General features: G+C 39.2%; 1 protein-coding gene across 1 annotated transcript in view; it reads left to right on the forward strand.

Annotated features, from left to right (window-relative positions):
• LOC5578878 (protein jim lovell) overlaps positions 1-25,253 on the forward strand; it is a 137,787-nt gene extending 112,534 nt beyond the window's left edge. The window contains exon 4 of the mRNA XM_001664037.2: positions 22,547-25,253. Within this exon, the coding sequence (XP_001664087.2) occupies positions 22,547-23,274 (728 nt within the window). The 3' untranslated portion in view covers positions 23,275-25,253. The remainder of the gene's footprint in view (positions 1-22,546) is intronic.
• Positions 25,254-26,513: the final 1,260 nt, after the last annotated feature.

A 26,513-nucleotide genomic window follows, 5' to 3' on the forward strand; every position in this document is an offset into this window, starting at 1 on the left:
CGTTGCCGTTCATCTGCCTTATACGAGCCTCAACGATTCGTTTGCGCGAAGGGCAATCCCAAAATTTAGACTTATGGTTGCCTCCACAATTTGCGCATACTAACATTTTGATATCTTCCTTTACAGGACAAACATCCTAAGCGTGAGAAAAACCTCCGCAAATCATGCATTTAGCATCCATGCGACAATATTTGGTACCATATCCCCACTTTTGGCACCGACTGCTCTTAGTGGGGTTCCGGAAATGTTCCCATGTCACACGGACATCGAACACAAGTCTAACTCTTGAGAAAGCCCTTTCTAAAAATGCCATAATGATGACTTGTTTTGGGAAAAATCCAAGTAAATCTTCAGTTGAAGTAAAAAATATGTGCTTCTTCTCTTCAAAATGTTTCCACAATTCCAAACAAGGATCGGAAAAGGATCAATAGTAAGAAAAATAGTACTAAAGAGTGCCAATAATTTTGAAAAAAAAAATACGACAACATTCAAATAGATGTACCCTTTGTAGAGAGGTTTCTTGAAGTTTAACCAAAAAACTTTTCGCAAGGCAATGGCACCGCGAAACCAATCTTCAAAAGAAGTTAAAAGTAGTGGAATCGAAAACAAAAAGTTTTGCGCATCCACTTGAGCGTGAAAATCTGCTCCGAAATTCCTCGAAATTATCGCACATTCAAAACTTTACAAAGCCGCCGCTTTTCTCCGCTGAATACGTCGAAAAAAATCAAAAGTCTCCTTCTAATGACTTCGGATGCACCACATCATCAAACACATTCCTGACCTTCCTCGCTCGGAGAACTTACTCCTCTTTCGATACGCAGATCGCAACGCAGATCATATTCGAAACCGCGATTGCGACGACGGCGATAAACTTCAACGCATAGAGTAGCAAAGCGCATCCTTCCTTCCGCTTCCGCCCGTCATATCTTTCGTCGTCACACGCATCACGTGGCATACAAGTCACTTCATACATCGAGGATGTGTCTCATCCTTGCATGAACTCTCTAACGTTCGTGTGGATGACGACAAAGTTTTTTGATTTCGTAACTCTTTCTCAAAGCACGAGAGGGTAATCCTTTTCTCTGGTATGCCCTTGCAAATTGGCTTTGCGGAATGCGGGAAGGTGCAAAGGAGGCAGCACGAGGAGCCCAAACAATTATTCCAAAGCATCAAAACATTTAGAGAGAAGATTAACTTTTTGCATCTTTCATCGTTCGGGTTGATGCGTTTTCTCGCATGGCTTGGATCGGTGTAAGAGATACGGGAAGTGTGGTTAGGAAAAAAATATATCTCTGAGCTCAAGTGAAGTCAGGAAACGGAGCTGTAGAGCGTTTCCAGCTCAGAACGAAAATAAAAATGGCATTTTCATACTGAATTTTTAAATTTTGCGTATCAGAGGCTATCCAATAAAACATTTTCAATCAAAATTTTGATCAGCTTTCTAAACTACGTTTTGAAAATGCCTATCGAAAAAAGGGATGTTTATAATTTGAAGAATTATAAATTAGCAATAAATAAATAGCAATTTTTTTATCGTTCTTTTTCAAGACGTAGTCTAGGTAATTTAACAAAATTTTATTGATGAAGGTCATATAAGATATAATTTAAGAAATGTAAAAAAAATCTATTCAATTCGATATCAAACATAAGTCTTGTTTAAATCACTTTTATTAAGTCGAGTCTAGTACACGACACTGAAGACGGCCTTACAGTTGAGGTCGAAATACGCGTATCTGTCAAAGGATACAAACTCTAGTGGAATTTAATGGTAAAGTACTAAATTCGGTTTTTCATCCACTTAAGAATATTAAGATAATTCTTTCCGACGAATGCCAGAATAAGTTGTCTTTTTCCAAGTTATTCATTTATTTCATTTTTGATCTCTTCAGATGACTTATACTCACTTGAGAGAGCTTTCAAGACGACTTTGAACAAATGTTCAGTTTTGTCGTCATAATAAAAAAAAATGTGCTTCTTCTCTTCAATGTGTTTGAGAAGAAGTTCACGATCTTTAAGAGTCTCCAACAAAACGTGACAATCTCCTTTTTTTTGCGATTTGGAAGGAAACCTCGATTCCCCTAATGGAGTTTAAGATCTCCTGCTCAAATCCCCCATATTCGGAACAACTGACCACGATAGGCGGCACTCTTTGCTTCCTCACTTGTGCTTCTTCTCTTCTAGATTTTTGAGTAGAAGCTCGCGATTTTTAAAAGTTTTGGCAAAACACATTCTTCTTTTTTTGCGATTTGAAAAGAAACCTTGATTCCACTAATGGAGTTCAAGATCTCCTACCTCCGATTGGCAGTTATAACAGTTATAACAGTTAGAGATACGATTTGAAGTTTAGGCATTTGACTATAATTTCAATAGTAAAGGTCATATTAGATAGTCTTTGAATCAATATTGTACAATATTCCGTTCAATTTTGAAAAAATAGCGTCTGCGCGATTTACGTTTTGAGCTGGAAACACTCTATAGACACTGACTGTCAGATGAAAGTATTTCGGGGCTGTTTTTTGGGTTATGGCATCTCCGTCAGTTTTTGCCCAACTCTACCGATTTAGCTTCGATTTCCGCCTGCGAGCACGCGGTGGTAGCGAAGGTAGGCAAATGCACGTACCAGTGCGAATACAAACCGTTCCGTTCGATTGTTGTGTCTGTATTTTTATTGCCATTCAAAGCGATGCTTTATTTTTAAAATTTCGATTAAACAATTCCTCTTCGTCCGGGACGGGCATTGCGGTTCACCCGCGCCCAACGACTCTGACCTGCCAATAAAATGAAAACGCGGCGCGGCGGTAGTCATGTGCAACGATAGTCGTCCTCAACATCGTCGTCATCGCTGTAGTTTTCATATGACCTACCCTAGGGCAAACATTGATAACTCAAGTGTTCGGCCCTGTTTCGGAGGTACACTGCTGCAGCGAAACCCCCTTTCGGTTGATTGACAGTGTGTTGATGGAGCTCTTACTCAAAAGTTTGTGGTACATTTCCAAATGTTCGACTGGTTTTGGTTCCACCGTTTGAGCAGTGGCGTAGTTAAGGCTTTCAGGAGTCAATGGATTATAGGAACAAGCCATCCATAATTTGTTTGAAAATTACATAAACATAATGCTGCCACAAAAAAAAACATGTTATCATAAGCATGGAACGAGCTCACCAGTCGGCAATCCATTCTCGACTGAACACGAATACCCTTTTGTAGTTGCACAACGTGAACCGGTCACGATTGATCTTGAATCCGTCGCTCACTTCACAGGAGCATGCAACGGATTCAAAAGACCACACATTCTGAAGATTTCTGAACCAAATTGCTGGGGAGGAATCATTTTTAAGTCGCTCTGGAAAGCACAATCAGTATACAAATGTCTGTTTATCTAGAATTCATATATGATTTCGATAAGACCTTCTAGGATAATTTTAATAGCACATTTAAACTGCTATTCCAGCCTGAGGAATTATAATGTTCTGAATGTTTTGACGTTCGTGTGACGTTTATGTTTTGAAAATTTCTTTTATGAAATCTTGTACTAATTTCTCTATTTATCATAACATGTTTCGACTAAACCTTAAACATTTCTGACCAAACATTTCGTTCAAAATTTTTGTAAATAAGATCATACAACAATTAGTCTTAAAAAAAAGAGTAAGGATCATACACGTGCAAATATGTGGCTTATAAATATAATTTACAACTAGCAAATACGAATTGTAGGGTCAACAATGCTCATGCTCATACTATTGAGTTATGGGCCCCTACGCTCTACCACTTCCGATCCCCTCCAGACCTGATTTTTTGCTCCCTGTTTACATATTAGTTTGTCTGAAAATGAAGATCTACCGCTATGAATATAATCTCACCATAATTTTGGCACCCGGCTACGCCACTGCGTTCGAGCCCCGAATCGATACCTAGTCCATTACCTAATTTCGATCGCCTGACTTGAGCCGGGCTCCGTTCGCCGACCCTGGGCTGTCTCCCGTCGTTCGTTCACCGTAACTGTTCTAGCCAAATCGGTGACTAATCATCGGCCCGCTTTGAATTGGTCTTAATTTCCCAACCGCACGGCAGTCTTCCGGTATTGTACCGACTATACGCCCTCTCTCTCATGCTAGTTCGTCAGCTTCCCATCGAATGGGAATCAATTACAGAGCTCTGTCAACCAGCAGATCAGCCCTTCCCTGCTGGACTCGGCTCGACTCGCACGCGGATCATCGTGTTATGCGACGATCGATGCCGATCTACACAGATCGGATGAAATTTTCTCCACGATTCCTACTTCCCAATTTCGGCCGAATCGAAGAATTAGTGCCCTGTACGCTGTACCTACAGGCATGTCGGGTTTGTTCGACGACGACGAACGACGAGTCAAGTAGCAACCGACAGAAATCATTATAAATAAAGCTCTCCCGCGTTCCGCCGACAACTTCCACCGTTGCGAAGAGCGAAGAACAAGCGATGACGAAAACGGGACTTCGTGTGGCGTATTGCATTGAGTGCTGTTTCAATTTTGCTGTCAAAAATCACGATTTCTTGTTTTTGGGCTTGTGCGGCTGTTGTTTGGGGTATTGCCACCTTTTCTAGGGCCAGGACACAGAGAATTTTGTTATTTCTTGATAGGATTTTATCGAAAACTTAACACACCCAAATTTTGAACATTCCTCATTAGGAGCTTTTATATAAACTTTCAGAAATCGTCCTTTAATGAGATTTATCAAACAATATTTAGTTCGATTGGCTCATAAACAAGGACATTACTATGATGCTCGAAAATCGATAAACAATCGCTCTCACAATTGTGGTTCCTGTGCAACATTGATATAGAGAGTTTCTTTGACAGTATTTGTAATTCAAATTATGAACTTTTTATTGTCTGCTAATGAGAAATCAGAGGCTTGAAAGAGCTTTTAGCATAATTTTTGGAACATTGTGGAAAAAGAAGAACAAGTTGGTTGTGCAAATCTAAAAAATATGATTTAAGCTTATAGTGCATTTAAAAGCATTTTTTCGGTATTTATTTGACGGAATTTCGTTATGTTTTTTTTTTTTCAAATATTAATATAAGCTACCCAAAATTTTAATTTCTGTGGGATTTTATTGGATTTCTTTATAAATAACTTAACTGGATTTCTTAGTACACAATTCAATTAACGTTCTATTTCCTCCAAAAATCCCTCCACGGATTATTCCTTTATTGATTTTTTAGAAGTGCCTGAAAGAATTTCTTCACGATTTCCATTCCATCCGCAGATTGTGAGCAGTGATGCCGATGCTCATCACATCATCTGCGGCAGCTCAGATATCAATTTGAGAGGCTCCAATCTGATGATACTTAAGGCGAAGTAGGCCGTCATTGAAATTTGTACGTATCGTTGATGATTGTTGCTAATTTATCTCACGATTTCGAATCAAAGAAAATCAGTTGGATTTGCACTGACACAACTGAAAAAGTATCAGCATACTTTATGCATGTTAGCGCGTACAGTGATACATTTTCATGTCAATAATCTATCAAGACTGACTTTTATCACTTTGAAATGCGAGCTGAAAAGTTATAATTGTTGCCAAAACGAATGACGGGCTACTTAGCCTTAAGTACAGATCTTTGATTACATAATATAAGCAATCGCTCAACCTTCATGATATCTACCAGAGAATAAGTTTTATACGCTCTGCTCGAAAAAAAATCAGACATAAGTTGACGAATTGGCATGTATCAGATGGGGAATCATCTGATCATCGCTACAGCTTCTTTGAACATCCGAATGTAATTTCGCAGACTTTGCGTTTAAAGAATCCCCGGTCAAACTGGAACGATACATTGCATTAGTAGCGACCAAAGTCCATTGGAAATCCAAGTAATTATTCTACAACATCCTACATTATGGAAGCTTTTGAATAAGCATGCTCTCTGCGGTCTATTAACCCTCTAATACCCAACCCCGCCTTTAGACGGGGTACACTTTGGAATTTTGTGTATTTTTTCGTAGCTCGGAAACCAAAATGATTTTATTTTTGGCTTAAATCTTGACTCATAACACGCATATGAGAAAAGTTTTTATGACGTTTGAAACTTTTTTGTATTTTTGAAAATTGTTTGAAAAATTGTATTCTTATATAACCTACAAATGCCTGGGGTTTATTTAACGTGTAATATAAAAAATCGTTCCTTTTATATTTTTCTACTATTAACCTATAATAGAAGAAGGGCTTGGTGGTATTAAAATACTTCCAAACCTGTGTTTCCGTTAATAACACGGAAAATAAAAATATTTTCAGAAAAATATTTGAAATTTATTATTTTTAAAAGTACCGCGAAAACTTGAATTTTTATTGTTGCCAAAAATCAGTAACTAGAATAGGCTTCAAGAAAAAATGAAAAAGGATAGGGATGTTCAAAAATAAAAATTATAAAAATCAAAAACCAAAATTCATAGATTTGCGAATAAAAATAAATCATTGCCCAAAACGTGTTTAGAACGATTTTAGATAACTTAAAATGATATTTAGATCGAAAATCAAAATTTGGGTATTAGAGGGTTAATACTACAAGAGATACCCCGTGGTGGGATTTCGATCTTACTAGACTTAGGAAATAATGGAGAAGGAGTTGGAGTTTTGTGGGCTTTGTGGCCTTGCGGTTAGCGGCGTCAGTCGTCTAGGAGTATTGTGCCACGAGGTGTGGGTTCGATTCCCGCTCCAGTCGGTGGAAACTTTTCGTCAAACGAAAAATTTATCACTAGGCTACTGGGTGTTTCGTGTTGTCCGTTGCCTAATGTTAGTGATCGTTCAGTCTGTGCAGCCAATATGCTGAAGACGGTGTAAATTGTCTTTAAAAAAAAACATAAGCCGTTCAGCTGAATCAGAGTCCTTCAAGTTGGCTCGAAAGGCTTACCAGCAGGCTCTTCGAACTGCTGAACGATCTGAATGGAAACTACTGAATCGATTCAATGGAAACTCAAAAGTTTTGCTCAGAGGCGCCTCCACGTTCGAAACCATGGGTAGGACAAACGGTGGCATTTTTTGTACAGTGAAGCTAAGAAAAAATTTAACCATATGGAATCCTAGACTGGAAATTGAAAGTTACTATATTTGAGGGGCTAAAACGCAAAGGGGTGTAAATTAAATTTTGGTCGGTTTTGAGATGAGAAATTTCTACTATTTCTAAGCGTTGTAACGAAATTTTCAGGTGATTCTTCCGCTCATCAGAAAGAAATAACATAATGCTTAGAAGACCGGCTTGTTGTTTTTTGACTCCCATGCATTTTTTATAGAATGGAAAATCTCTTAAAAAAACAGTACATTTTCTCAATACTAGTTTTTTTTCACTGACACTCGTTTGCTTCTTATCTCCTCATTTTCATGCCGGTCGTTACCACAAGAAAGATTTTCGTCTTTACAGAGCTGGTAGCGACTGAGTGCTTCAAAAACAGGAAAAAGAGACCTAAATTCAAACAAAAAGAGGCCAAAAAGATACCAAACAGGATCCAAGAGAAGGAAACCAAACCTAATAGGAGCCAGATTTTTACTGTTATTACGTTTTACTGTATGTTTTTTAGGAATTTCTTTTGGGTTGTCATCAGATAAAGTGTTTAGATTTCACTCCGGATATTTCTAAAGGCATTTAATAAATTTTCCTAGGGAATTTCTCCAATAATTTGTTTTAGGATACCACAAGAATTCAACCTATATGCGCAAGGGGAACCACAGAAATGGCATATATCCAAGGATTGTTTTAAAAATCATCATAATTCCTCTAAAAAATTTTTTGTGAAATTTTTCAAGATTTTCCTAATTTCTCCAATATTTTATCCAGTGATTCATCATAGATTTCCCTGGAACATTCTCCAAGATTTCCGGTCAAAACATCTAAAATTGAATCAATAACTTCTTCCTCCAAGAATTTCCAAGGATTTCCTATAAATAATACAAGATTTCAACTAGGGATTTCTCTAAAGATACCTTCAGCAATTGCTCAAGAGATTTCTTCTAAGGTTTCTATTGAATATTCCTCCAGCAATTCTTTCTTTGTGTAGGAATGATCGGAGGAATTATTGAAAACATTATTGTAGTATAAACTGGTGTGAATACTTGAATATAACATAGGAATTTTTCGTGAAACCTTCAAATAAATGTTTGGGAAAACTGAAATACTTGGATGAAATGCTGGAGAAATTTCTAGATGTGTTCGAAGAACCCCTCAAGAAATTTTGGATTTCTGGGAGGATTGTGGATGAATTCTTGAAAGAATCCACATGAACAACGGAGGATTACTTGCAGGGTTTTTAAAAAAAATCCCTCTGCTATGTGTTTTTTTTTTCTAAAACTCTGGAATAAACCTTTGAGGATTTCCTCGGGAGGAATTCTATAAAAATCTAGAAAACTGGAGATTTCATTTCATTCATTGTTTCTGCTCCAAGCATTAGTGAAAATTTATCTGGTGGACAAAAAAATCAAAGTTATACCTGAGAAAATTACTGAAGGAAGTAACTTTGAAGTTCCCAAGAATTTTCTAGAGCAGAAATTCTGTAGGAATTCTTCAAAACATCCTTTGAAAATCTGATACTTACGAAATTCTTGACGAGTCTGTTGGACCCGCTATAGTCTTTGAAGGTTTCTCTAGAGCCTGTTAAATGTTGCATCTGGATTGAATGCAAGCAGAATAATGAAAAAAAAACTTTGGACACCGTTTTGGTTAAGGTGGAGGCGTTAGAGATTTGTCATTAAAAAAAATAGGCTTTTTTTAGACTTGCACTAAAATAGGGAGTCTCTTTAAATAAATCTGCTACCAGCCCTGTCTCTATCAGGAACCAGGTTCCAAAGACACGTTTTCCCACCAGTTGCCTGCCTCTAGGATCATTCATTGGATAAACTTGTGTTATCAATCATATAAAAAAAGAATATCCCTTATATTTATATCCCTTTTAAACAAATTTTTACTTAACAAATTTGACAAAAATAAACCAAACGTCTTGTCTTTACAACCAGTGAGATTTTTCCAATTTCCTATATAACAAATTGATAAACACCAAAAATTCTGTGAATTTGTGTAGTTTTTTTTTTTTGCACCGAAGTGATCCAGCTAGTACCAACATTCGATTCTTTAAAAATGTTTCATCGTGCAGAAGTTCCATCAAATATATTTCTGGAATTTCTCCAACAATTCTTAAAAAACAGAAACGTTTCAGAAAACTGTAATGATCTGCTCTAAATAATACTTACTAAAAGCAACTTCCAGAATTGTCTACGGCAAATCTGAATCTTAGAACTTTTAGAGAGTGTACTTGGGAGTTCTCTAAGGATTCCCTTGAAGATTGTTGTGTCTTTCATCCTGCATAAGAATAAGTACGACTTTGATCGAGTGTTTATGTATATTGAACAGATGATAAATAGTTTAATTTATTTTTCAAGCTTTTTTTGTGGAATCGTGGGTAGGACAATCCTTTGACTGTCCTACCCAGGTGTTTTTATGCGTAGTACATGTCCTACCTGGCCTACCCACTTCCCGCGCCACTAGTTTTGCTCGTTTCAAATCTCCAGGACTAAATGAGATGTAACCTGTTCGGATCCAGAATGGATTTGAGTTTATCAGACATGTTTCGAAAAAGCTTCTTGTAAGCAGTTTTGCTACCAAGTATATTCCCAGATATTGGTGTGATATCACTGTGAAGTTTATCCCGAGAGGAGAATGTGCGTCATACGAAAAAGCGAAGAGTTTTTGCCATCCTAGAAAGTCCAATCACCAATCTGGAAAGTCTACAGGGACTCCTTTAAACAAAGTTGTATACGATATCGAGAAAGCATTCGCTCAGAAGCAATCATGTTTGGGTGTTTTCTTAGATATTGGGGGAACCTTTGATAACGTTTCTTTTGATGCCATATTGGAAGCTGCACGAAACCATGGGCTACCTGGAATGATTACCGATTGGATTCATCAAATGCTCAAAAACTGACATATCTTCTCGAGATTGCGTCAAGCAGCGATTCGAAAATTAAGTATTTGCGGATACCCTCCAGCGGGGCCTTTTTTAGCCGAGTGGTTAGAGTCTGCCGCTACAAAGCGAAGCCATGCTGAAGGTGCCTGAGTTCGATTCCCGGTCGGTGCAAAAACAGCAACTTTGGCAAAGAAAACTCTCAATTAATAACTGTGGAAGTGTACATAAGAACACTAAGCTGAGAAGCAGGCTCTGTGCCAGTGAGGACGTTAATGCCAAAAAGAAAAAGAAGGATTCCCCCCAGTGGGAGTCTTATCACCATAGCGTATCTCTCGTAACCGATACGCTATTGAGGCAACTCAATAATAGCGGTTTTCCAACTTATGGATTTGCCGACGACTATCTAGCTTTGATAGCACTCTATTCGAGCTGATGGAAATTACTCTTCAGGTAGACGAGAGTTGGTGTTCCCAATATAGCCTTTTGGTTAACTTGAATAAAACATCTCAAGTCCTTTTCATGGAAAGACGAAACCGCGATGGGATTTGACGTTTACCTCTTTTTGACTCTGAGAATATTGTGATTGATCGAGTAAAGTATGTCGGAGTCATTGTAGATTCCAAACTTTCCTGGAAACCTCACATTGATTTCTGAGTCAAGAAAGCTTTCATCAACAATCCGTGGACGTCTGGCTATGTAGAAAGAAGTATATTAAACAATATGGCCTGTTAAACTGATAGCTCCCTTTTTGAAGGTAGAGCTGGTGCCAATGTATATTCTCGTGAGCTAATGCTGAATCAGTTTCACTCACTGGGTAGATACTGTTTTTCAGGCGGAAATATTTACTTCTGTTCAGATAGCCAGGCTGTTAAAAAAGCTCTTTCTTCGGCTAACTCAAAGTCGAGGCTTGTTATCGCATGTCGAACTGAAATTGAGGAACTGAATTCAATCAACTCTGAAAACCTTGGCCATTCTTCCATCGCTGGAAACGAATTGGCTGATGAGCTTGCTCGCAATGGAGCATCGCATGATTTCATTGGCCCTGAGCCAGCTGGAATCGGAATTTTGAAGTGCTGGATGAAGCTTCAGATCAATTCTTGGGCGGCAACTCAGCACAAGCAATATTGGAATAGTTTGGAGTCGTGTCGTCAAACAAATTTGAACCTTACTGAGCCATCTCCAAGGGTGTCGAAGTACTTAACAAATCTGTCAAAGCAGAATTGCAGTCTCTTGGTCAGAGCGTTGACTGGCCACTGGGTACTCAACTATCACATGGAAAGCATTTAGCGTGCTGGCACATTTGTGTGTGATAATTGTGATTCTATTATGGAACTCTGTATCACCTGATATGTAACTGTCCATTTTTTGCGCAAATGCGATCCCAATTACATGGTAAACACTTATTTAGTGAAACTGATTTCAGAGGTCTGAATCTTCAGGACATTCTGTTATTCTTAGCCCGCTATGGTAATGAGCTATAGGCTCTTTCTATGCTCATGCGTTCTAAGTCGTTGTTTGAACCCATGTGGTATGAAGCTATATGCTCTCATTTCGCTTATGCAATTTCCTCTCTTCAAGGAATTCCACTCCTATTTCCTTATCTTACCCTTCCCTTTCCGCATCCATTGTGCTAAATATAGGCGATGGCACAAATCTCCCAACTGATGGGGAACGCGCCTTTGCAGCTGGCTGCTATCTTATACCTGATACCTGATAACCTATACAAAGAGACTTGATTGACGCATTATGTTCGTTTTCATGAAATGAGTTCATGATTCAGATACCCTGCTTCTTGATTTTATGACTCAACTTGTCACTTTTCATCACCAAAACCAAATTCATAAATAACAGGTATCTAAATTCATTAAAAGTTCTTGTGTTTCCAAGAACTGTATTCGTGATTCCAGATCCATGGCCTAAATTAATACTATTAGTATGAAAATAAGAATCATAAATGCCATATAATTGAATACATGAATAGCATGAAAACACACATGATCTTCATTTATAATTCCAGCATACAAACTTCATGATTTCGTAATTTATATTGACACTTTTTTGCAAAACAAAAAATAAATGTAACATACAGCTAGTGTTACTGTAAAATGATTCATTTTTTGCCGTATTTTCATAACATGAAAAAAAAAAGTTTCATAACATGAAAATAAGTTTTTCATAACATGAAAAAGGCCTCAATGCTGCTATTACTTACTTTTATTCGTAATAGCACTTTGGAACTGTTAGTCTAATACCTTGACAATTTGATATGCTAGTATCACCTCCGACGTTCAAAATATAGACTGCTCCGCAGCATATCATTAATTGCAAGTATCTCAATCCGGACATTCCGCATCAACAACAAAAATTGAAAATGCTACCATGGAAAGGTCATCGCGTTCATCGGAGAAATCATAGCTCTGCTGGGAGATGTGATCTACTGGTTCTGGTTCCCACTGCGGTTGCAAATTATCATCCGATCCAGTACACACCTCCTTCGTCATCTCCTAACTCACCCGGTTCGCCGTCGAGATAATTAATACGATCGCCTAATTCGATGCTTGTTCAGCCTAATTGGACAATTTGACTACTTTCTTTCGCTGCTTTGCTGCTTCGTTTTGCGTCGCTCCTTTGAGCCACATTCAGGCAGCGGTCCGAACAGTCAAATCGGTACAAAACAAGAAAGATAAAAGGCATTCCACCATTCAAACGCTGAACATGACGGATGCGGACGCGCAAAGGTGATCCAATGCGACGCGACGAGACTCGGAGTGCGGCGAGGGAGTGAGAAGATAAAAAATCACTCCGGTTCCACCCCCAAACAATTGAAAAGTTTGTTCGAGTCACGACTTTTGGCTCTCTTGGCTGCTCTGAGTTCACGTTGTTATGAGCAACTTCTAGCACCACCACGACACCAGCTCAAGCTCAGCTTCGGCTCAGTCGAGTTCGTCGGGGTGAGCGCATCCGCGTCCGTCGTGTCGTGCCCGTGTGGTATGTGCCGAGCAACCAATATCCAACTACCTACACGGCTACCAACTACAACTACAACAGCGCGCTCCAGATGACTGACTGACTGGCTGGTGGTTGGACCTGGCGGCGCATAACGACCAAACGAGCACACTGCGGAGATGAATCTCGAAACGAAACCAGCAGAACATGAAAAATCTCTTACCATGGCGCGCTTCAGCAGGACATAGCTGGGCGCACAAGTTCGAGGGCTTGTTAGGAGGACGTCGACCAACGACGCATATTCCAGACTCGAATACCTACACTTCACATGGAGCATGTTTGTTTCAGAAGTTGATGTTTGTTCTCGAATATGAGGGATAATTTGTCGCTCTGCGTGAAGCTCTGGTTTGTTCGGGCATTAATCTTGTGGATCGGGATGGACAAGATGAAGAAGCATTTCTGTCGCTGGTTGTATGGGCTCGTGCCCATAACGACTATGGCACGCAGTTTACACCTTCTACTGTCCGCGTGTACTGCTTAACGGGTTGAAAAATTGAGCTATTTCATCAGGTTCGCAACTAGAGTAGCCACGAAACCATCTTGAATGATGAGAGTTACCTGCTTTTCAAGTTTTACCTCACAGGAAGTGAATACTTCCTTGGGTGGTCTTCAGAAGAGCCAAATGCGTAAATTAGCCGCAACTAGTAGCCTCGAATAGCGGCGGCCTCCTCGACTCCGTTACAAAACAATTAACCTCACTTAGCCCATCGATTACACCGAAAGCGTTTCCCATTTCCTAATCTAATATATGCTCTTATCAAAGAATTCACCCATCGCTAAAATCCATCGCTCGAGACGAGGTCAGTCAATACCCATTCCGCTTACAGGAAACCCCTTCCGCTGCCGCATTCCATCGGTTCACACCAGAATCATATGATTTTCTCACCTACCGTTTTTCCGTATTCTTTAAATTTCATCATCGCACTTTAGCTTTTAATTTGCTCACCTTAAACCCCCATTGGCGCCAATCGCCGAATTTCTTCGAAAACTCCCAGTCCAACTCCAACAGCAACATAGTTCCGAGATGAGGCAAGTAAATTGCATGTTTGGACAACGCTTTGGAAATCAATGAGCAAAATCGAACGCCGCGCCGCCGCCGCCAATCAATTCATCATTCCGGGTAATGCCTCATATGTGTAAAAGCCGACCGCTAGCTCCGGCTAATCGAGCTTCCTTCCTTTCCATACATAATCTTCCTCTCTGCACAGCATCAATTAATCGATCAATCGGATCGTCGAGTCTCGCTCCGATGCCACGAGATGAATGAGGGAAAATAGCATCAACTTGCGGAAAATCTGCAAAAAAAGCGCTGCAAAGAGTACCTTTTGAGCTCGCGCCGAGCAAAACGATTCAATGGGAAATCGAAACAAATGCAAAGTTTGGTGTGAATGCAGGTATCGTCTCGTCTAGCCTTACGTCGTCTACCAACGTCTGCCATTTTAGGGGCAACTCGTGTGTGAGATTGAAGGGCACAGCGGAAGAGTGTTGATGGAAGCTGTGTCGATTCGATGATATGAAAGAGCGGGTTTTTTTTTTGTGGGTGTACTTTCACGGTATTTGAAGGAGAATTTTTAATCGACCATTGAACTCATTAAATGGTTCTGTTTTTTGTGCATGGAGGGTATGACACTTAAGTTCAATGTGAGATCGTTCTGAACTGCACATTTTCACTTTCGATGAAACTGCTTGGAATATAGTCTTCAGATCTACCGGTGTAGGAAATGATTCTTAGACGGTCTATGCATTTTAAACATACTCAATCACCACCTCACCTCGTCTTCTTATACACTCTCTGTCTACTAGAGTCGACGGCCTAATTATTTCAGAGGTTATTCTTTAACATGCTAGTACCTTATACAGAAGGTGCGAACGGCCAGCTTAACAATCAGTCCGGATTCAGGAGAGGTAAATCTACTCTGGACGCTATCCAGTCGCTATTCCAGTTCTTTAAGACATGACCTGCGCCACACCAAAAAACTCGGTCCATGGCTGCTTATCTCCAGTTTCTCGATCGTTCCACACTTCCAAGATCTGATCCAACTCCACTTGATAAAACCACCTAACTCTCTTCGTCTTATACCCACCAGATTCGAGGAGAACACCATTTTTGCGGGATTGTTGTTCGACATTCTCACAACATGCCCCGCCCAACGTACCCTTCCAGCTTTGGCGACTTTCTGGATTCTGGGTTCAGCGTAGAGTTGCGCAAGATCGTGGTTTATTCTTCTCCTCCATACACCGTTCACCGTTCACGGTTCCGGGTCATTTGGCCGAATGCCGTTTGGCCGAACGCCATTTGGCCGAAAGGGTCATTTGGCCGAATGCCATTTGGCCGAATGTCGTTTGGCCAAAATAGGAAATAATAGTGAATTACAGTTAACATGTTATTGTAGTGAGTTTCGCAGCTGAATTTCAAAGAGCTTATTCAACTTACAGTCGAAGCTCGTTATAACGACAACTTTTATTGCGACAAATCTCTCTTTAACGACATTTCCGATGGTCCCTTCAAATTCCCATACTAATTTCAACTTTTATAGCGACATTTCTCTATTTCGACCGTTCTCTATTGCGACATTAGTGTTATATTCAATAGTCACTCAATATAACGACACTCGTTTAGCAATTTTAGTACATATTATAATCGTTTTATTCCTTCATGCTCCATAACGACATCCAACTTCTTTATAACGACGATTTTATAGCGACATCTCCGTATACCGACGGTCCCTTGCGATGTCGCTATAACGAGCTTCGACTGTATTTTTAAAGAACGTTAATCATCATTGATATACACATAACTGGCTCTTTAATGTTAGTTCAACAAACAGTCAGTGCTGAAAGAAGAAGGGGAACTGGGGGTAAAATGAACACCCTAAGCAATTTCCATGTTTTCTTGCTTATGAAGCTGTCAGATTCTTTTTCAATTGAAGAAGGATGTTTATGCAATGTAACAAGATGAAATATGGTGATGGAAATAGAATTTTATCAACATTATTATAATTTTTAAAATTTCTTTACACAGAGTCAATGTTCCAAACCTGTGGGTAAAATGAACATGTAACGGGGGTAATGTGAACATATACTTGGGGGTAAAATGAACATACAATGGGGGTAATATGAACATAAACTGATGGTAAAATGAACACATGCTGGGGGTAAAATGAACATGTAGATGGCTATCCATGTCTGTCTTTGTATTTTCTCCGGAAACCTCTCGGCATCTGATATCAAATCCGTCAGCATTCGCCCTGCCATGGTGTTCATATTACCCCGATTTTGAGTGGTTCATTTTACCCCCAAAGAATCAACATTTTCAAATCATCTGTTCTAATAATTCAGAAGATAAAAATACTTTCAATTTCCGTCTACTTATCATAAATACTTTAAAGATGTGGTGTGCTACGCTGTTTAATAGATTATTGATGATTTTGGTCATAAAAACCTTAAATTCCACGAGTGAAAAATTACATCATATGAGAAAACGGAGAGACGTACTTTGTTTTTGTTTACTTTTCCAGCTTTTGACAGTTCTAGATCGCTTTAGAGTTGTCGAAATAGTCCCTTAGTCTGAAGATTAAGGATGGTGCTATATTTTGCATAGATTTATAACATAATTACCGTAAAACACAAACCTGTTCATTTTACCCACAGTTCCCCAACATCCTAAATGTAAGACAATATTCACTTTTCTGCTAGCGGTAATAGCTGCCAGCAGAAGTTTTTGCATTGTGTTTATAGTCAGCTTTTGACAGTAATTAGATCGGTTCACGACTTATTAATCCTGCTGCAGGACTGGATTGCTTCGATCCCTCGAATTTTGGCTTCTTATTTTCCCAGCGGAGAAATTCTGGGCTTTTTCCACATAATTGTTTACCGAGTCAATGGGTTTACTGCTATACGCAAGCAACGAAGCAGAGCTCTGTTCACACGTTGCAATCCTAATATTGGAAGATAAACATAAAGAACAGCCTATGATCAAAAGAAGGAAAAATCTCTTATGAAAATTTAAGCAACTGCAATGCAATGAATTTTTATATTAGTATAACTACAAAGAACTGCCGATGATTTATAGAAGGTAAAATTCCCAATTAGAATATAAGCTGAATTATTGCCAATAGTAATGAAACCAGTATAATTCGAAAGAATAGCCTATGCTTAAAAGAAGGAAAAACTTCTAATGAAATCATTAAAAAACTGGAACCTTATCATACCGTTGGTAGCCCCAGATGAAACAACCATGAGCTTAGATTCTTGATGCAATGAGTGTAGTTCACAACTTTGTCCTAAATTAACGGGTCAATTTTATCATTTTCTTGGAGCACTTATATAGTGACAAACATGACGTACCGTCACATCATTAAAGTCAATTAATTAGCGGATCAATTATTGGGTAACACCTAAGAATCTTACACATAAGTGTTGTAGTAATTTGATATTTTTTTGTTCGTAATTCGGCCAAACGACCCGTTCGGCCAAATGGCATTCGGCCAAATGGCGTTCGGCCAAACGGCATTCCATCGTTGCTTGATCAGTCTAGTCAGTTTCCCGGGGAATCCGTTCCCGTTCATTATTTTCCATAGCTTTTCGTGGTCAATAGTATCATAGGCCGCTTTTAAACCGATGAATAGGTGGTGCGTAGGAATTTGATATTTACGACACTTTTGGAGGATCTGTTGCAACATTGAGATTTGGTCCATTGTCAGGGATTGAATCCTGAGAAAATTGAGAGAATCGCTCACTTATCGCTGCATATGCAGCACATTATGAGAGACTGTCGGATCGGGGGGATAGCAGTGCATGATAAAACCCCTCTGAACAAGCTCCAAACCTGGGGGACACTATTGCTATCGGATGTTCGGGAATTGTTTATCGTATCAGTAAAGTAAAACACCTACCCCCAACAGTAAACTAGCGGATAAATGGATTTTATCATCGCTCTCTCTCTCTCTCTCTTTGGGGCTCTCGTTCTTTGCTCCTAATTATCAGACTTGTTCCAACTTGCGATACAATGCCGATCATAGACCGCAACAGATTGGATGTTTTTCTTCGCTTGTTTCGATCGTGTTTCAAAATCAAATGAGAGCGTATTCTGCAATGCCTGTCCATTGTCGATCGGTCGTCCACGAAACAGGGAGTTATCATCCCTACAAATCTACTGGTTAGCGGGATTGACGGCGGAAGATGCTCAGGGAAAGCACTTTATAGGCTGCGTTAAGAGAAGTGATCGCTCGAGAGTTCTCACATTCAAACTTGTCGCCCTTTTTGTATCTTGTGTATATTATTACCTCCTTCCACGCCTTCGATAGCTGTTATGTATCCCAGATACTGGCTATCAGTCGGTGCAGACAAGTAGCCAATCTGACCGGGCCCATTTTATTGGTTTCGCTTCAATAGCATCCTTCCCAGCTTTTTTGTTGTTCTTGAGCTATTTGACAGCATCCTTAACTTCACTTCACTTATTCTATACAGTTGGCATGACTTCTTCATCCGCCGTACCGATAAATGGCGTCATTCTACTGCCTTGGTCTTCCTCCTCTGCGCCATTCAGGTGTTCATCGTAGTACTGCTTCCACCTTTCAATCACCACATTCGTCCGTCAAGATACCTCCATTCTTATCCCAGCACATTTCGGCTCACTACACAAAACCTTGACAGAATGCATTGAGTTTCTTATAGAACTTACGCCTTTCTTGAGAGCGATACAGCTGCTCCATCTCTTCGCAGCGCACACTATCTCCATAATTGAGGAATGGATGAGGTCTAGGAAACTGGGACTGACCCATCACAAGACTGAGTTGGTGATGGTCTACAACCGCAATTCCTAGCGAAGGGCGCTTATCTCGGTGGGTGATTGTATCATAGAGGCATCTTAGCGTAATGATCGATGCGAGCTCAGCTTGGCTAGCCACGTTGAGTTTGATTTGTCTGTAAAAGGGCATCTATACTATACCTATCTATCTACGGCGCCTTCGACGATGATGTCTAACAGCTCTGCTCTTATTGCCAGCGAATGCGAGCTATTGGAAGCAATTGGAAAACACGTATAGGATCATGTGCAAGAGTAGCAAGCGCATACCGAACGCTTCCAGAAGAGGCGCTGTGCATCATAGCCGTGATGAGGCCCATCGGGTTCATCATCAAGAAAGATATTCAATGCTTTAACCAAACGGTGCTGAAGAAGTCCGCAACGCGTGTTAAGAGGTTGGCAGCAGGAATGGGATAACTTCACTGAAAGTAGATGGACCCATCAGCCAATACCACATATGTCAGACTGGTACAAAAGAAACTACGGGAAAGTGAACTTCCACCTGGCGCAGTTCCTGCCAAGATGTGGTCGCTATATGCAGTATCTACTTGTACAAATTCGGACACGCAGAATTTCGTATTCGATTGAGCATATCGTATTGCCCACATTTGAATTTTGTGAGAGAGGGGACACGTCCTCTGACAATGAAATGCGGAGGACTTGTGGAGCTGCCAAGTTACTCCTTTTTCTACAATTTTTCTCGGGTTTCCTTCTTGTAATGAAATGAAAAATTAATACATTCATGGACATTCTGGGTCATTTAAGAGCTTTCTGGACAATAGATCTTCAAATAATCGAATGATTATGATAACTGTACATACTCAGAGATGTTCAAAGAAATGAGCATCAGTCACTAGATCTACTGTCTACAGGCCTTGAGATCTACTAGCGTAGTCAGCTGAATGAATGATTTAGTGAAACCGCAAATGTCCATAATGATTCAGGGAAGTAATCTACATAGAATAACGATAGTTTTGATGTGGTGAGACCGCTGTGAAGACCTGAGAGAGAAGAGACAGCTTACTGACAGTTGGCATGTTTTCTTGCTTTCTTTGACCTCTTTTTTTTTATTCTTTGGTTGTACACAACGGTCAGATGAACTTATTCTGGTCAAAATTGTATTCACTTCTGGTTGTTCCCTATGAAAAAATGTGTGAATATAAAAAGATTAATAGCAGTTTGCCAATACACAACTAAATTTAGTAATTCAACTTTTTGAGATGTGAAAGCATCGAACAACACCTAGAAATTTTAATTTAGTTTACTTGAGTTTTGACCGTTCTTCACGCTCTGTCCTTCAAATGTGCGGTTTTCCAGTGACAGTTGGTGACAGGTTCTCATGTTTCGAAAGTAATCAAAACAAAAAAAAATCGGAGGTCATATTTCTTAACTTTAAAATTCATTGAAGATTATATTTCATAATTAGCAAATTCTTGTTTAACAGAAGTAATGCTGATCGTACTAATCAGGATTTTCACAAATCTCGTAGTTTGCATAGATTTGTATTAATTAAAAAAAAACATTTCTATAAAGTTTATTGCAGAATACTTTCAAATGTTCTTTCTAGAACTCTTCCACAAAAATACCCCTACTAATTTGTTCAAGGATTTTTCAGATAATCATATTATTGTTTCTCCTTAGATGTCGTCGTAGGATTCCTCCAAAAAATTCATCATACAAGTATTTTACAGAGATTTTTTTTTTCTTCAAGCAAAACTAGCGACTCTTTTGGGTATTTTTTTTTTTTTAAATATTCCAACAAATTGATTGAAGAATTTTGCAATTCATTTTTGAACATTCAGGAAAAAATTAAAAATGCAACTGATCTTATGTTTTAGAAATTTATCCACTCTTCATTTTTAATTAAAAAAAACTACTGCAGGACTACCTTAACATTTTTTTTTTTTTTTTTTTTGAAGATTTCTTTGCAAGATACTCTACGAGTACCGTAATCCGGGGTATCATTGATCAGCGGGGTAACATTGATCGGAATGACCCGTCTCGTAAAAATTTCGTATCGCCATTTATTGATGGAACCTTTTCAAATCATGAATGGTTCCTCTCTTTCTTATATTCATAAGCTAATGAAAGTGAAGATTATTGCGTAAATTGCGTTTACCTTATGCGTAAATTTATCAACTTTTCGAAACAATTATTTCAATGGGTAAGGATGACACTACCGAACATTCATGTCTCACATAAGTTCTGCAAACGATATGAGCAATGAGAATGCGGTTCTTACTAAAAATGGCATCGCCGAAAACGATTCCGTTGTCAAAACTTTCATAAGTATGCTCAATTAGGCAACATTAACGAATTACTGTTACGAATATAGAACTCCCTTAGGAAATTGCCTACCTTTAGGCGTATTCCGTGATTCGAGGTGTTTTTAATTTTGAAATAACTTTAAAATTAAATGACTTGTAAGCGTTTGGCCTTCATATTCGGCTTCGGGGGCCATGATTTAATTAAGTAACGACATTTTCAATATTACCGAACATGGTTTACATAGGTGATCAATGTTACCCCATATCAGCTAAATCAAAAAATCGCTTAAAACATTTTTTAAAACATGCTTAAATTATTCAAACAACAAAATACAGTATAAAGTCACAAGCTATTGGTGGCAGTACTTATTTTAAAAATATAAAATTTGCAACATTTGCATTTTCAAACGAAACATTTGAGAAATATTCAAAAAAAAATGATCAATGTTACCCCGGATTACGGTATCTCTATATTCATATCTAATTTATATTAGATTTCTAGAGAAACACACACAAAAAAGTTTTGGAAAAACTTCTGAACATATCCATCAGAGAAGAGAGCTAGATTGTTTTTTGTAAGATTCACTAGAAAAATTCTTGTTCTTTCTTTTCCGTCTTTTCTGATGGACAATGATTGGCGTTAAAACGGGTGTAATTTTTAATAAAGATATTTGTATTTAACACATCCGAAAATGTTTTTCATGAACCCCGATGTTTCATGATACTGAATCTGTGAGCGCGAGTGGACGTGAAAAAATTTCGGCTGTAATTTTTTTTTTGTATTGGAAGTTTTTAGAAGAATTAATTTGGCCATTTTGCGTTCTCTACCTGTTTTAAGCGTGATTTATGGTAAATGGTGTTATTGGTGCGTTTCAAGTTTGTCTGCATCCTAAGGAGCGGATCTGGCGAGGCCTGAGCAAACGAGTCGGTTTGGTGCTTCGTTCTTTTTCCATCGATTTGCGTGCGAATTTCCGGGCAGTTTCTTGAAAGAGAACCCGAGCAATCGAGTCGGTTTAGCGTTTTCCCCTCATTGTACGCGCGATGGGCCGGGTGTGCGGTACGAAGGCCCAAGCGCTCGAATTCGCTTTCAAACGTCCGGTATCAGATCCAGGAATATATTCCGGAATCAATTTGTGGATAAAAAATAGGCATTAAAGTAATGGTTGTCTTGTAGGAGGAATTCACTTTGAATATATGAACAAATTCAACAATATTGTATGACTAATTTCCAAGAGTTTAAAGTAAAATTTTAGAAGTCACCGCTCGATATTCCTTGAAAAATTTGATTATACTTCATAATTCATCAAGGAATATCGAAACAGCTATAAATCTATCGGAAATTTCAAGTTCTTCATATATCTCTGTCTCGCGATGGAGATCGCCAAACGAATCGATATCGATCACTATCGAAAATCACTCACTGTTATCTATTATATTCTTATTGCTCATCCATCGCAATGATGATCCATCTCGCATAATCAATTATACCTCGCATCTGACCACATTCTTCCTTCCGCCGATCTATTTGCAGTGAACCGACCCAAAGGACAGCATTCGGCGCCCCGCGGAGGACCACCCCGGTCCTGGACCAATGCCGAGCTAACCGAGGCCCTGCAGCACGTGTGGAACAAGAAGATGACCACCAGCCAGGCGTCGCGGATATTCGGCATCCCGTACAACTCGCTGCTCATGTACGTCCGGGGAAAGTACGGCAAGAGTCTCAAGCTGGAACAACTGCGGAAGGACTGCATCAGTGGGCCCCCAATTGAGCTGCTCCAGATGGGCATGAACAACAACAACAAGGACAAGAAGGATGGCCAGGACAAGGATATGCCTCTGCACCATCCCGGTGGAAATCCGAACGGAAGCGGTAACGGTTCATCAGATCAGCGAGGACCTCGCTCGGCGTCGTCGGAACCGGAGATGCTTTCGAGTCCAAATCCGCTGTTCAATCCGTTCCCGCCTGGGTTCTATCCGGACTTTCCGGGCGGATTCCCAGGACTACCGCTGAGTATGCTGAATCTCCTGCCTCCGGATCGACATCACCCCGGCTCCCATCAGCTTCCGATGAGCATCGACGAGGACTGTAAAAGCGATCGATCCAAGCAGTCCATGGACGACGACTTCCCGCAACCGTTGGCACTGAATCGCTCCGGGATGAGTGGAGGAGGAGCAAGCAGTGCAAACTCGGATCGAGGAGTGGACGGTCCGCCAACGGACAGTCGACGGGAAATCTATCAACAGAATGGACAGGACTAATATATGTACTTTCTTGACCGACTCAAGGCAATGCCGCGGTATCCCAAGTGGGTGGGTTGAGAAAGGTAGCGAAAGAGATACGGTGATGGGTGGAGGTGAGAAGCGAAGTGGAGGGTTGAAAGAGAAACGAAACAACTTTCGGCTGTGTGATACAAATCGATGAAACAAAGTCGACAAAGCACCGAACGAACCCTACCTTATCGACGGGGTTGGTGTCTGAGATTGCAATAAGCTGGCCGCCGATCAGCGTCGGCTAAGTTTAGCAGCGGCGGCTGATGAAAAACTGCGCCGCTGCATTTCGACTAAGCTTTAGACAGCAAAAGCTGATACAACTGAACAGAGAGCAAAAACAACAAACGAAAACGTGATAGCGGTTAGGTTTTATGTTAGTTCCAATGATTCCTAATGATTTTATTTCTTTGTTTTATTGTAATGATATATTAGTTCAATCATTATTTGAATGCAATGTTATAGTAGAACGAATGCAATATTTTATTTTTGTAATGAACAAGTGTAAAGTATTTTATTTTATTATATAATCAAACATAAAACATGCAAGTTAAATCTTTTGGGGCAATATTTATACTCGAAAATTGTGCGAATAGAGAAAATTAGTTTAAGTTTCGTGTCTTTTATCATAAGTTCAGTGAGATGGTGCTTTATGGAATATAGGTTTTAGTTTTTTACTTGCGAAAGCCAAACACACCGACCGATAACTATATGCAGTGGTAACAACACAATGACAGGTCTCTTTCAGCAAACGGAAGAGGTCATCCGCAAAACACGAAAAAACAATAGAACTACTAAACGTAAGAAATGAACAAACGTGCTTCCTGAGTATATAAGTTAAAGTATAAGTTTTAAAATCCAATCTACAGTGAAACTATAGGCAGAGAAACGAATGCAACAATTGGGAATGTAGCGAGGAAATAGATGGTACAGAACAGCCACACAAACACATACAAACGAAGGAAACTACTTAACTACTTATAACAATAGCTAATTTATTTATGAAATCATAACGAAGAGAACGCATACATCGCAGAACGTTGATGTCATAGTAGGATCAGTATATTTTCGGTTACTTTTAGTTCCAAATGTAGCATAATTTTTATTTTTGTTGAACCATTTTATACGTTCTACTGGAAACACTTCTTCCGTTCGTATGCAAAAAGTATTATTTTGAGCTCCCTTTGTATATTGTATTATTTACTCTTTTCTGCACGACCAGCGTACTTCAAAGAAGAAGCAAACGGGCAACAACAAACGATACAGTATTAATCAAATAAATACAACAGTTTTACACAACTTTATTTTTTGGTTTTGTTTTATTTCCTTATTTGATCACCCCTACCCATGACAGCCACATATAATCAATAAAAGACTGATATTTCCCCTTTTTTGTTTTGACCTGTTTTTGTTTAAGTTTTTTATATCACAAACATTTCTATTAGAAAACAAAACAGCCAAGCAAAAGGTCAAAGGCCAATCAAAATGAGAACATTCGAGTATGTATCAATGTTTCATTCCAAGGCCGGTAAACACGATCACAGCAACAGACTACAAACAAAATCTACTAAGAAAAACTAAAGGCGGTCAAAGCCCGCAATCGCTACATTAGTGTAACAATAATAGAAACAAAAAAAAACAAACGCAGTTACAAAATGGAAACTGAAATGGAACTAATTTTAACTCGCATTACATAGGTTATAACGAGAAAAGGCGATGTGGACGAAAGTCCGCTCGCAAAACTAGATGTCTTTACTGCAGGATTTTGTTTCAGCTTAACGCTCTTTGGTTACAGTGCTAGACAGTGATGAATCTGTTCAATTACCTCAAATACTAACTCTACTAACCATAACAGTACAGCAAACCAAAACAGTGGGAGAAGGGACGGGTAAGCCTCAGTTTCTCTGTTTCAACAAACAAAACGCAATGCAACACAATAGACTATTTTTTACCAAGCAGAACAATTGTTACAATACAAATCAAATCAAACCAAGCTCACATTGAAAACAGAAAACCGATCAGAAACGCAATAGTTCCTCAATCAGATTGAACCAGTTACAAACGGATTATACACATACAAACGCAATTGGGCGCGCAGTTTTCGCGTTCAGTAACAATAGCCAAAGCCAACGATACGGCAAACAATAGCAAACAAATCAAACTCAAACCAACGGACCGGTAGCCAAAGCCGGTGCAATATGTTTAAGGTTATTTTGTTGGAGGATTTTAGGATGCGTTCAAGGTTTGGTGTCACGCCATTATTGTTTAATTTGCTATTAGTAGATCTCAAACCGATGTTTGTAGTTAAATATGCTGCCGAGCACAATTTGTTAAAATTTGGTAGATTTTCAACATCGTCTGTGTCATTTTTGAGCCTTGACAGCTTTCAATGTTCACATGAGCACAGACAAACATACCTAACTTTGACAAAACTTTTATAGACCACGAAGTTAACGATCATTTCAAACTTCATGACAAAAGGTGTACGCATCGTTTTTTTCTTGCATATGACGTTTCACAGTATCGCCATCTGCAGGTCTGGTTGTAAGAAACAGTACTTCATGCAACATGCTTACCATGATTTGCCCTTTGAAAAGACACAGGTAACCAATAAACACTAATATAAGGGATCGTTCAAATATTACGTAACGCAATAGGGGGAGGGAGGGGGTCTGACATAGTGTTACGGTCCATACAAAATTTTTAAATTTTCCATACAAAAGCTGTTACGTGGGGGAGGGAGGGGGTCTAAAATTGGAAAATTTTGCGTTACGTAATATTTGAATGAACCCTAAGGATTTTCAGTGCCAACTAGCCTAATGGACAAATTTCAAGTGCTTCTTGGCACTGTGTCCCTCAAGCTCTAAACTAGGCCGTATATTGGTATGAACCGCACGTAACGGCTGATGTTTGCAAACAATTTTGCAAATCACAAATAATATTGTCTGCCTCTATGTTTGTTGTGAACTATTTGTCCAACAGAAGAAAAATAATGAATAAAATGGATCTTGGAAGCATTGTGGTCGTTTTGTCAGGAGAATCATTCCACTGAATTTGCCGGAGAAAATCAGCGTTTCAGTCGATTCTACTTTCATCACATTGACTTCTGCAAAAATCAGAACTGATTTTCGCAGGGGTACTCTCCTTGCCTAAATTCATCTCCGGCTTAGAAACACAAACGCTGATGCACATTTTCTGCTTTAAATATTCGCCCAAATCAGCCACATCAT

The sequence above is a fragment of the Aedes aegypti genome, chromosome 3 (assembly GCF_002204515.2).
Source record: "Aedes aegypti strain LVP_AGWG chromosome 3, AaegL5.0 Primary Assembly, whole genome shotgun sequence".
In the NCBI taxonomy this organism is placed as follows: domain Eukaryota; kingdom Metazoa; phylum Arthropoda; class Insecta; order Diptera; family Culicidae; genus Aedes; species Aedes aegypti.